The 13,800-nt window shown below is 42.8% G+C and overlaps 1 protein-coding gene across 1 annotated transcript in view; it reads right to left on the reverse strand.

The window, feature by feature from the left end:
- Positions 1 to 361: 361 nt before the first annotated feature.
- The window catches only part of LOC138667359 (oocyte zinc finger protein XlCOF22-like), a 50,843-nt gene continuing 37,404 nt past the window's right edge, over positions 362 to 13,800 (reverse strand). The window contains exon 7 of the mRNA XM_069755586.1: positions 362 to 1,721. Within this exon, the coding sequence (XP_069611687.1) occupies positions 607 to 1,721 (1,115 nt within the window). The 3' untranslated portion in view covers positions 362 to 606. The remainder of the gene's footprint in view (positions 1,722 to 13,800) is intronic.

A 13,800-nucleotide genomic window follows, 5' to 3' on the forward strand; every position in this document is an offset into this window, starting at 1 on the left:
TCCCTGTCTCCCTCTGCTGGGTGTCATGTCACTTCCTTCTTCTTCTCCCTGTGTCTCAGTCTCCATCTTGGCTTCATTAGAGGCACATGTGCTTTCAGCATGTCTCAAAGAAAGTCTTTTTTACATGCTGCTGCTGTTTATGTATTCAACAATAATTCTTAAAGAAATCAATGTCTCTTCTGGATTCTTCATAACATGTGTGCCGACAGCTGAGTTAAGCTATCTGCGAACGTCGCCAATTGTAAGTAGGGTGAAGAGATTCAGCATCTCACAGAGCTATATTTGCAGCCACCGGCCACGGGAACAGAATATAGATGCTTTCTACCATCTCAGTAAAGATGAGGACCAAATGGACAATCTGTTCGTAACTATTTCACCTATTTTATTTTTTGCTGCAATGTGGTTTTTCTGTGGAAAATCCAATAAACCGCTACATTTTTATGAAAATATCATGACATTTTTCTTTAAGTGCAGAGCATCTGGTAAAGAGTCCTGATTAAATAAATGTGCGAAATAAGCATATTTAACAGCGATCAAGATTCAGGTCTTCCCTGTGTGGGTTCTTTGGTGCCTATAAAGAACCGATTTCCAGTTAAAACATTTCCCTCATTCTGAACAAGAAAAAGGCTTCTCCCCTGTGTGAGTTCTCTGGTGAGTAACAAAATGTGATTTACGTGCAAAACATTTCCCACATTCTGAACAGGAAAAAGGCTTCTCCCCTGTGTGACTGCTCTGATGAGTAACAAAATGTGATTTACGTGCAAAACATTTCCCACATTCTGAACAGGAAAAAGGCTTCTTCCCTGAGTGAGTCCTTTGGTGCTTAACACAATTTGATTTATTACTAAAACATTTCCCACATTCTGAACATGAAAAGGGCTTCTCACCTGTGTGAGTTCTCTGGTGAATAACGAGATCCGATTTCTGATTAAAACATTTCCCACATTCTGAACATGAAAAAGGCTTCTTCTCCCCTGTGTGATTTCTCTGATGAGAAACAAAATGTGATTTACGTGCAAAACATTTCCCACATTCTGAACATGAGAAAGGCTTTTCCCCTGAGTGAGTTCTCTGGTGAATAACAAGATCTGATTTCTGGTTAAAACATTTCCCACATTCTGAACATGAAAAAGGCTTCTCCCCTCTGTGATTTCCCTGGTGAGTAACAAAATGTGATTTACGTGCAAAACTTTTCCCACATTCTGAACATGAAAAAGGCTTTTCCCCTGTGTGAGTTCTCTGGTGGATAACAAAATGTGATTTACGTGCAAAACATTTCCCACATTCTGAACATGAAAAAGGCTTCTCCCCTGTGTGAGTTCTATGGTGATTATCAAAATGTGATTTACGTGCAAAACATTTCCCACATTCTGAACAGGAAAAAGGCTTCTCCCCTGTGTGAGTTCTATGGTGATTAACCAAATGTGATTTCCATGTAAAACATTTCCCACATTCTGAACAGGAAAATGACTTCTTTGCTTTAGGAGCAGTTTGTTTTTTAATGCCTCTTTTCTGACTTTGATTTTCCTTAGTAGTCAGTAATGAATCAGAAGATGGGACCTGTTTCATAGGATCAGATGACAGATCTTTGCTGTGAATGGATGATGATATATCTGGAGTATTGGCATTCACTTCAGTTGTATCTTGAAGGATCTCAAGATCATCAGATTTAAAAATTGAAGATGTCAGCTGTCCCTCTGATCTCCTGGTACAGTCATCTGCTAAGATAAAAAAAACTTTTTTTTAATAAAATATCCTTTTATATTTTTGAACAGTTCTACTTAAACCGTCCATAAAAATGGCAAGCTATGTAAAAAAAACTAATTATTTACCAAGACAATAACAGTTCAGTCTAATATAAAACCTTCTTGGATGAACCAGTAGTGCGTGGTGTTCAACTGTTTGTTCATTCTGCCTCCCAAATATTGAATAAAAAGAAACCAATCAATGTTATGCAGGTGAAAATAATACTAATTCTCATCTCACAAAAAACAAGTCCCCACTCAGGTCCATCATCTGTCAATGGAAAACAGATGTTCCCACACTATTAGTGGCTCAAAGGGTGTTGAAAAGCAACAAAGTTTCTATAAACCAATCCAGCAAAATCCGCTCTCACTTCTGAGTCTTGAAGTGTGCTCAAACAACATTTAGGATCCCTGTATTTAGCAATATTATACTGAGAAGAATCCAGTTAATTTGCAGTGTGTGTCTCCTGGAGCACAATCTCGGCACTATGTGCTGGGTAATTAAATGGCAAATGTGTAATTTTCACTCTCCAACATCCACTGCTTGTTAATTTCTGGAAAGTGGCTGTGGAATCAAAATATTCACTCCTCCTACATACGTGGTCAAAATTGTTGGTTTCCCTCGTTTAATGACAGAAACACCCACAATGGTCATAGAAATAACTTGAATCTGACAAAACTAATAAATAAAAAAATCTATGAAAATGAACAAATGAAAGTCAGACATAACTTTTCAACCATGCTTCCACAGACTTGAAAAAATATAAAACTCATGAAATAGGCTTGGACAGAAATTATGGTACCCTTAACTTAACCGAGGGGATTCCGGTGCACAACGATTACTTTGACCCCCGACCTCATCGAGACCTGATTGGTTCAGGTCCTGATGACTTCAGCGTCACACCAGCCAATGAGACAAATCACTAGGAATGTTGGTTGTAGCAACGAACTTTCCCGGGCGATCTGCCTCAGAAAAATGCTGTTTCTCCTCAGATCTCCTATCAGTATGAGATTAGAGGAGAAATAGTGTTAGGGTATGTGCACACGTCAGGATTTCTTGCAGAAATTTTCCTGACAAAAACCAGACATTTCTGCCAGAAATCTGCATGCATTTTTACAGCGATTTTCATGCGTTTTTGACACGTTTTTGGTGCGTTTTTTGTGCGTTTTTTCCCAAATGCATAGAATTGCAGGAAAAACGCAGAAAATCCGCAAAAATAATGAACATGCTCATTTTTTTACCGCGATGCGTTTTTTCCCCCGGAAATGATAGAATGCATAACGTATGCGTTTTTAATGAGTTTTTATAGCGTTTATAACGCGAAAAAACGCAAAAAAACCCGCAAAAAACCCTGAACGTGTGCACATAGCCTTACAAGTGCTGCTGGCAACAGCTGTGTCAGTTAGCGATCTTGGTATAAAGTAAAAAAAAAACAGAGAAGGCAGGTTAGAGTTAGTGCTATAGTTAGGCTAAAGTTAGGGTTACTCTTAGGATAAAGTTAGGGTTTGGGTTTATTCTAAAGTTAGTTAGAGAATTAGGCTTTTATCAATTGTCTCGCCAATAATTTGGTCATGTCAGTCATGTCACGACAGAATTTTCTATTAGCTTGCTAGAGCATGTTGTCCTACAAACAAATATCTGAGAGGGCAAGGTTCGGAATAAAGCTCTATAAAATGTGCAAGAGTTCAACTGGATACACATCAGCTTTTCACATCTATGAGGGGAAAGATAGCCAACTAAACCCACCAGGATGCCCTACTTATCTGGGACATCTGGAAAACTGTTTGGGAGCTGATAACTCCATTTTTACAAAAAGGCTACAATCTGTATGTTGACAACTACTACACCAGCATACCCCTATTTAAAAGTCTGTTAGAACATAACATGGGGGCTTGTGGGACCATTCACAAAAATGGTCAGGGGTTTCCACAATCATTGGTCAATGAAAAGTTCGGAAAGGGGCAGTCAAGGGCTTTACGTAATGGAGAGCTGCTTGCACGTAAGTATAAGGATAAAGATATTTTTATCCTGAGCTCGATCCACACAGATTCCACAAGGGCCACTGCAGACCAACAGGGATCCACTACTCCAAAACCTGTGTCTGCCATTGACTACAACAAATACATGGGGGGTGTGGACCTTGCAGATGAGGTTCTACAGCCATACCAGGTATCAATAAAATCATACACCTGGTATAAAAATTTAGTCATTTGTTTGTTTCAGGTGGCCTCATGTAATTCTTTTTTGACATACAAAAAAGTTGGAAATGCAGATACTTTCCTTGATTATCAGGAAAAGGTCATTGAAATTCTTGTTTTTGAAAATGTTGTCCCCGCCAATCCTTTATAATCTGAAGATGTCAGAAGACTCACTGAGCGACATTTTATTGCACTCATTCCAGCAACTGAAACAGGAAATAACCCCCAGAGAAGATGTCGTGTATGTTCCAAGAGAGGATTGAGGCATGATACCCGCTATTATTGCCCACAATGCCCATCATTGCCGGCCTTATGCCTCCATGACTGATTTATAATCTTCCACACAGAACCACGTTTTTAAACTGTTTTGACATTCAAGCATTTGGTTTATTTAGTGACAGACACATCTGAGTAGAGCTGACTTAACAATTTCCGGTGGTAGGTGGGGGGATGTCTCCAGAGACACAAGCTGGGCACAATATATTGGGCACTACAATGACAATTTTTGCTCTAAAACATCCACTACGTGTTTCTGGAAATTATCCATGTAGTGAAAATGGTCACTATATCCATAGATGAATTCCCAGAGGGGTGTCATTTCCAAAATGGGGCCATTTCAGGGGGATTCTGTTGTTCATGCACTTAGTGGCTCTCCAAAGGCATGTTAGGTTAGGCTGTGGGTTGAACTAGATGAACTTATAGTCTTCCTGCAACCTTAATAACTATGTAAAAGTGCCATGACAGCAGAATCCCCCCTAAAGTGACCCCATTTTGGAAATGACACCCCTCTGGGAATTGGAAATGACACCCCTCTGCGAATTCATCTATAGGTGTAGTGACCATTTACCTATCTACCTATTTTCCAATGTAAAATCTGGGGTTAAAACAACATCTTAGTGGTAAAAATGTAATTATTTTTTCTTCACTGCCCAATGGTGTAATTTTCTATGGAACAGCTGTGGTGTCAGTATGCTCACTGCACCACTAGAAGACTTCATTCAGGGAAGTATTTTGTAAAATGCAGTCACTTTTGGGGGCTTATGCTGTTCTGGCACCTCAGGGGCTCTGACAATGTGACATGTCACCCACAAACAATTCCAGAAAAATCTGCTCTCCAATATGGCGCTCCTTCCCTTTCGAGCTCTGCCATGCACCCAAACAGTGGTCTACCCCAACATATGGGGTATCGGCGTGCTCAGGAGAACTTGCACAACAAAATGCAAGGAGCAATTTCTCCTGTCACCCTTATGAAAATGCAAAATATGAAGCTAAAAATATTTGTGAAAAATGTTTTTTTTATTTACACGACTCTACATTATAAACTTCTGTGAAACACCTCTGGGATCATGGTGCTCAATGCACATCTGGATAAGTTCCCGAAGGGGTCTAGTCTCCAAAATGGTGTAAGTTGTGGGGTGTTTCCACTGTTTAGTCACATCAGGGGCTCTCCAAATGCGACATGGCAAACGCTAATTATTCCAACATATTTTACATTCAAAAAGTCAAAATGGTCACGCCTTCCCTTCTAAGCCCTGCTGTGCGTCCAAACAGTAGATTTGACCCACATATGGGGTATCGGCATGCTCAGGAGAAATTGCAAAACAAAATGTGTAGTCCATTTTCTCCTGTTACCCTTGTGAAAGCAAAGAAAAGGAACATTTTTGTGAAAGAAAAGTATAGGTTTATTTTTTCCTTCCACATTCCAATCATTCCTGTGAAGCACCTGAAGGGTTAATAAACTTCTTGAATGTGGTTTTGAGCACCTTAAGGGGTGCAGGTTTTAGAATGGTGTCACTATTGGGTATTTTCTGTCATATTGACCCCCAAATTCACTTCAAATATTATGTGGTCCCTAAAAATAAGGTTTTGTAAATTTTGTTGTAAAAATGCGAAATCGCTGATCAAGTTTTAAGCCTTATATTTTCCTACCCCAAAAAATGTTGTTTTCAAAATTGTGCTGATGTAAAGTAGACATGTGGGAAATGTTATTTATTAACTATTTTGTGTGATATGACTCTCTGATTTAAGGGCATAAAAATAAAAATTTAGAAAATTGCAAAATTTTCAAAGATTTTCGCCAAATTTCCATTTTTTTTAACAAACAAACGCAAGTCATATCAGATAAATTTTACCACTATGATAAAGTACAATATGTCACAAGAAAATAATATCAGAATCCCCAGGATTCGTTGAAGTGTTTTAAAGTTATGACCTCAAAGTGAGACTGGTCAGAATTTAAAAAATTGGTCCGGTCAAAAAGGGAAAAACAGGCTCTGGCACGAAAGGGTTAATATTTTGCTGCACAACATTTTGAGGCAATCACTGCAATCAAACGATTCCTGTAACTGTAAATGAGGCTTCTGCACTTCTCGACAGGTATTTTTGGCCACTCCTCAAGAGCAAACTGCTCCAGTTGTCTCGTGTTTGAAGGTTGCCTTTTCCAGACGGCATGTTTCAGCTCTTTCCAAAGATCCTCAATAGGATCTAGGTCAGGGCTCATAGAAGGCCACTTCAGAATAGTCCAATGTTTTCCTCTTAGCCATTCTTGGGTGTTTTTAGCTGTGTGTTTTGGGTCATTATCCTGTTGCAAGACCCAAGATCTGCGACTGAGACCAAACTTTCTGACACTGGCCAGCACATTTCTCTCTAGTCTTGAGATTTCATTGTACCCTGCACAGATTCTAGACACGCTGTGACAGATGCAGCAAAGCAGCCCCAGAACATAACAGAGTCTCCTTCATGTTTCACAGTAGGGATAGTGTTCTTTTCTTGATATGCTTCATTTTTCTGTCTGTGAACATAGAGCTGATGTGCCTTGCCAAAAAGTTCCATTTTTGTCTCATCTGTCCATAGGACATTCTCCCAGAAGCTTTGTGGCTTGTCAACATGCAGTTTGGCAAATTCCAGTCTGGCTTTTTTATGATTTTTTTTCAACAATGGTGTCCTCCTTGGTCGTCTCCCATGAAGTCCACTTTGGCTCATACAACGACGGATGGTGCGATCTGACACTGATTTTCCTTCAGCTTGAAGTTCACCTTTAATCTGTTTAGAAGTTTTTCTGGCTCTTTTGTTACCATTCATATGATCCATCTCTTTGATTTGTCATCAATTTTCCTCCTGCGGCCACGTCCAGGGAGGTTGGCTACAGTCCCATGGATCTTACATTTCTGAATAATATATGCAACTGTAGTCACAGGCACATCAAGCTGCTTGGAGATGGTCTTATAACTTTGACCTTTAACATGTTTGTCTATCACTTTCTTTCTAATCTCCTGAGACAACTAACATAGTAACATAGTTAGTAAGGCCAAAAAAAGACATTTGTCCATCCAGTTCAGCCTATATTCCATCATAATAAATCCCCAGATCTACGTCCTTCTACAGAACCTAATAATTGTATGATACAATATTGTTCTGCTCCAGGAAGACATCCAGGCCTCTCTTGAACCCCTCGACTGAGTTCGCCATCACCACCTCCTCAGGCAAGCAATTCCAGATTCTCACCGCCCTAACAGTAAAGAATCCTCTTCTATGTTGGTGGAAAAACCTTCTCTCCTCCAGACGCAAAGAATGCCCCCTTGTGCCCGTCACCTTCCTTGGTATAAACAGATCCTCAGCGAGATATTTGTATTGTCCCCTTATATACTTATACATGGTTATTAGATCACCCCTCAGTCGTCTTTTTTCTAGACTAAATAATCCTAATTTCGCTAATCTATCTGGGTATTGTAGTTCTCCCATCCCCTTTATTAATTTTGTTGCCCTCCTTTGTACTCTCTCTAGTTCCATTATTTCCTTCCTGAGCACTGGTGCCCAAAACTGGACACAGAACTCCATGTGCGGTCTAACTAGGGATTTGTACAGAGGCAGTACAATGCTCTCATCATGTGTATCCAGACCTCTTTTAATGCACCCCATGATCCTGTTTGCCTTGGCAGCTGCTGCCTGGCACTGGCTGCTCCAGGTAAGTTTATCATTAACTAGGATCCCCAAGTCCTTCTCCCTGTCAGATTTACCCAGTGGTTTCCCGTTCAGTGTGTAATGGTGATATTGATTCCTTCTTCCCATGTGTATAACCTTACATTTATCATTGTTAAACCTCATCTGCCACCTTTCAGCCCAAGTTTCCAACTTATCCAGATCCATCTGTAGCAGAATACTATCTTCTCTTGTATTAACAGCTTTACATAGTTTTGTATCATCTGCAAATATTGATATTTTACTGTGTAAACCTTATACCAGATCATTAATGAATATGTTGAAGAGAACAGGTACCCCACTGGTCACAGCGACCCAGTTAGAGACTATACCATTTATAACCACCCTCTGCTTTCTATCACTAAGCCAGTTACTAACCCATTTACACACATTTTCCCCCAGACCAAGCATTCACATTTTGTGTACCAACCTCTTGTGCAGCACGGTATCAAACACTTTGGAAAAAATCGAGATATACCACGTCCAATGACTCACCGTGGTCCAGCCTATAGCTTACCTCTTCATAAAAACTGATTAGATTGGTTTGACAGGAGCGATTTCTCATAAACCCATGCTGATATGGAGTTAAACAGTTATTCTCATTGAGATAATCCAGAATAACATCCCTCAGAAACCCTTGAAATATTTTACCAACAATAGAGGTTAGACTTACTGGCCTATAATTTCCAGGTTCACTTTTAGAGCCCTTTTTGAATATTGGCACCACATTTGCTATGCGCCAGTCCTGCGGAACAGACCCCGTTGCTATAGAGTCCCTGAAAATAAGAAATAATGGTTTATCTATTACATTACTTAGTTCTCTTAGTACTCGTGGGTGTATGCCATCCGGACCCGGAGATTTATCTATTTTAATCTTATTTAGCCGGTTTCGCACCTCTTCTTGGGTTAGATTGGTGACCCTTAATATAGGGTTTTCATTGTTTCCTTCGCTTCCTCTGGTCCTTGTTGAGAGTGATACACATCATGTCAGCACACAGCACAGTGAGTATCTGTAGCCCTATATACAGGCCACTCACTGATTCCAAGATTGTAGACACCTGTGATGCTAGTTAGTGGACACACTGAGATTTAACATGTCCCTTTTGTCACATTAGTTTCAGGGGAACCATCATTTCTGTCCAGTCATATTTCATGAGTTTTATTTTTTTTAAATTCTGTGGAAGAATAGTTAAAAAAGCAATGTCTGACTTTCCATTGTTCATTTTCATAGATTTTTAATTTATTTTTACTTTTGTCAGATTTAAGTTATTTCTGTCACCATTGTGGGTTTTTCAGTCATTAAACGAGGGGTACCAACAATTTTGACCACATATGTATAGATTATAACCCTCGGTGAATTAATTTATAAAATGGAATCACTTTTGGAGATTTTGACTGTTCTGGTTTTCTGTCATTTAGTCATATTAGGGCTTCTGTATATGGTGTGTCCAATCTCATCTGGGATCTGTTCCTGCTGTCCAGCTGGAGTTATCTGCTTCCTACTTCGGCCAATTGGAAAGTACCACACCCTACTAAAGCTCAAAGCACATGGCCGGAATCTGCCAGAAACAGCGTTGTTCTCCTCTGGTTCAGTCCTCTGTGCTCAGCTTGTGGCTTGTGTATTTGTTTCCTGTTGCGACCGTAGCCCGTTTACTGACTACTCTTGTGTCTTCTGATTCTGTATTCTGTCCTTCTAGTTCTGACCCAGCTACCTGACTATTCTTCTTGCCATCTAATACCACAGAATAGCAGGTAACACCATGGTCCAAGCCTAGGGGTCCCCGTGTAAGTCCAGATCCATGTAATGGTGTTAAAGGGCACTAAGCAAGGCAATCCTTGGGATATGGAAAGCAGAGAAGATAGTGCCAAGCATGTTCATGGTGGAGATCTTTTGAGCTGCCATTTGACCACGAACAGTGTTCACAATACATTGTGTCTGCAAACTATTCCAGCTAGATCTGCAGTCAAACAGCTAAATGGCTCCTTCCCTTCTGAACACTGCCGTGTGCCCAGAGAGTAGTGTACAATCGTATGTAGGGTATTATGAGAAGATGGAAAATAATTTGTAAGATCCATTTGTTTTTTATTATCCTTTGTGAATAATTCCAAAGTTATCACCACATAAAGTGACACACGTCAGATTGTAAAAATGGGGCCTGATTAAGAACACAAACCTGGCTGCGGGAAGAGGATAAATCAGGATTCTGGACACTACTGTAATCAAAAACTGACTATAGACAATAACATCTACTGAAATGCTCAAACTGAACAGTCTCCATCAGTAATAAATGAGCAGCTAGTGGTGAAACCTCTCTGGAGTAATTAGAGCACCGGGCTCGGTGACTTCACAATCTAAACTATCGGAAGATGAGTTTCAAGAAGAAATATTACACATTTAAAGAGAACTGTGTACACAAGCGCAAGGCCGAGTGGCCATGCGAACCTTTTATATCGGCAGTGCTACAAAGACCTTCCAGATGGACCACTAGGAGGCGCAACAGGACCTGAGCATGTGACCCCCGACCTCGAATGGGCAGTCGTCCCATGGGCATGCTAAGTATGGGAAAAGCAGGACTCTGTCTCAGAAAGACCTGCTCGCTGCTGAACATTGCTGGCTACAAGGACAGAGCCTGGAAGGGCAGTAGTAACCAGTTGTCCAGTATCAGCCTGAGCTAGATGCTGGGACCGACGTCTCCGCTGAGCAGGCTCCACTGTGGCTGGAGAAGAATGGGAGATTGCAGCGGAGATGGTTCGAGATTACCCCTGTGCAGAGGCGGGAACTCAATATCCTACACCTGGTGATGAAATCTGTCTTGTGGCTGTTGTTTAATCTGTGTTTGTAGTTTTCAGTTAATGAGATTCTCGTGCTCTGGGGCGGGACTGTGGGTGTGGCTTTGTGGTGCTCTGGCAGGGTCGGACTGGCCCACCGGGAGATCGGAGAATCCTCCGGTGGGCCCACCCCCCCAGAGGGCCCTCCCCCTCACCAGACTCCTGCTCTGTCCTGCATTTTAGCGCATTATGACTGCATGCACCCAGCAGTGAGTGCTATTCCATACCTGGTTCCGGCCGCCTGCACTGCTCAGTAACGTGATGTGAGGTAAGAGCTTTCTCATCACCTGCTGCGGCTTCTACTGATGTCTTGGCGCCGCTCTCTCAGCTGCGCAGTGCTCATGAGATCAATAGAAGCAGCAGCAGGTGATATAAACCTCTCACCTCACATCACATGTTACTGATCAGTGCAGGCGGCAAGAACCGGGTATAAAATAACCCGCACAGCGCCACGCACAGCACAGAGCCACAGGCTGTGAGACACTGCACACAGCAACTAGAACGGAGTTGATTTTTGTAGGGCATGATGTCACTGGAAGGGGCGGGGCTTCCATCAGACCAGTGACCTGATAACAGGAAGCAGCGCTGTGCTGACTGAGGCTGCTGGAGCCCTGTGACTACTAGAGGACCGAGGTGGCTGCACTGTGGAACTGTGTGAGGAGAGGAATGAGGGTCTGCACAATGGACCCTTGCACAGATAGGAATAAAGACCCAGGATTCAGTGTGAGTGGTCAGAAAATGAATTTATTTTATGTAACTTGAAAGGGGCTGTGTGGAGAAAGAGGGATAATGAGGGGGCTGTGTGGAGGAGGGATGATGAGGGGGCTGTGTGGAGAAGGAGAGATGATGAGGATGCTGTGTGGAGAAAGAGGGATGATGAGGGGGCTGTGTGGAGAAAGAGGGATGATGAGGGGGCTGTGTGGAGAAAGAGGGATGATGAGGGGGCTGTGTGGAGAAGGAGGGATGATGAGGGGGCTGTGTGGAGAAGGAGGGATGATGAGGGGGCTGTGTGGAGGAGAGATGATGAGGGGCTGTGTGCAGAATGAGGGATGATAAGGAGGCTGTGGAGAAGGAGGGATGATGAGGGGGCTGTGTGGAGAAGGAGGGATGATGAGGGGGCTGTCTGGAGAAAGAGGTATGATGAGGAGGCTGTGTGGAGGAGGGATAATGAGGGGGCTGTCTGGAGAAGGAGGGACGATGAGGGGGCTGCCGCAGTTCAGGGGCCTGGCTGAGAACACAGCCTCAGTGATTTGCCATAACCTCGATGAGGTTAGCCAACGCCAGTGACCGGAGGTAAACTTTATACCTCCGATCACAGCTATGGGCTCGCATCATTTGACAGCGTGTGAACATAAGCTGTCTGACTGGCGGTAATGATTTTATCGCCGATCAGAAGCAGTGTTTGCCGCTCTGTCTTGCATCTGACAGAGTGGTAAACACTGGATGTATTGGCCCCCCATTCAAATGAATAGAGTCCAGGTACTGTTCTGGTACCCGAACCTGAACTCATTTTTAACTGTTCGGCCGGACCCGAACATCTAGGGGTCCGCTCATCTCTAATCCTGTGTCTAGTGTGTGACTGGTGTATGTATGGTGCGTGAGTGTGTCATGTGGTTAGCGTGTGACTGGTGTGTGTGTCACATGTATGTATCCTGTGTCTAGCGTGTGACTGGTGTGTATGTGTCGTATCTATTGTGTGTATGTGGCACATGTCTAAATAATAAAATCTTTCTGTGCTTATAGAATATATTTGTTCTAGGTTTTACACAAAATTATCTGCTGCCGATAAGGGTGCTTAACTAGATGGAAACTAAGGCTTCTTTCACACTTCCATCTTCAAAATCTGCATAGGATCCATCAAGACGTTGAAATAACGGATCCTGTGCAGATTGTGGAAAATGTGTGCACTGGGCCTCTTTCTGACGGTCCCGTCGAGCCTATGTGCACCTGTTGTGTATGCGTCTTCGCAGCGTTTTTCCGCTGCGAAAACGCATACCTAACACAAACCAGGTTAAAAAAAATAAAAATATCACAGTGTTCTCACCTACCGGCGTTCCCGCGCAGCGATGCTCCTGGTAGCTAGCGTTCCTAGTATTACACTGCGAAATCTCGCGAGAAGTCGCAATGTATTACTAGGAACGCTTGCTGCCGGGAGCATTGGTGACGCTGCGCGGGATGTCGGTAGGTGAGAATATTGCGATTTTTTATTTTTTAAATTATTTTTAACATTATCTCTTGTTACTATTGATGCAGCATAGCAGCGCAGGATGCGTCGCTGACCAATTTTCCAACGTGCAGAAAAAACGTTCCTCTGAACGTTTTCTCTGCCCGACGGACCGTTTTTTTATGCAGGATCCAGTGAAAAAGGGAAGACTCTGCAGCTAGTACCCCTTAAGCATGGTGGGTAGAGTTGAGCGACCTTGACCTTTTTAGAGTCGAGCCGGGTTTCGCGAAACCCGACTATCTCAAAAGTCGAGTCGAGTGGAATCGGCCGATTATCGCGAAAAGTCGGGGATCGACCGAAACACGAGCATAGTCGGCAGTGAGTAGAGGCCAGGAAAACATGTACAGAGCCCATTGTATTGGCAAAAACATCCATTCTTGCTACTGAAGCTTGTCAATCGTAATTTAGCTTATAATAATTGTAAGGCATTTGAAATGGGGGGTCATTTGGCTAAAGTTGTGGGGGGTAGGGCTGGTTCAAGTAATTAGTGGGCCCAGGACATCTGGACCACGTCACAGCAGTGGAGCAGGGAGAGGTAAGTATTTCAACTTTGCAAGTGTTGTGATCCAGAGCAAGCAGGGGGGGCCCACTCGTTGGCATTGGCACTGGCACAGGGCCCCTCAAAGTACAGCGGTGTGTTTGCACGGCGGGGGCGCCTCCCACCGGCAGCAACACTTTTGCGTACTATGAGAGGCCCTGTGCCAGTGACGTCGCCAACGAGTATTCCTCCCCCCACCTGATGAAGGAACCTGCACCTTCATCTGCACCTTCCTCTTTGTCCCCGTGTAAGGTGGTATGGTATGCGGGAAGGGGGACCTGACTTGC

This window comes from Ranitomeya imitator, chromosome 2, assembly GCF_032444005.1.
Source record: "Ranitomeya imitator isolate aRanImi1 chromosome 2, aRanImi1.pri, whole genome shotgun sequence".
Lineage (NCBI taxonomy): Eukaryota > Metazoa > Chordata > Amphibia > Anura > Dendrobatidae > Ranitomeya > Ranitomeya imitator.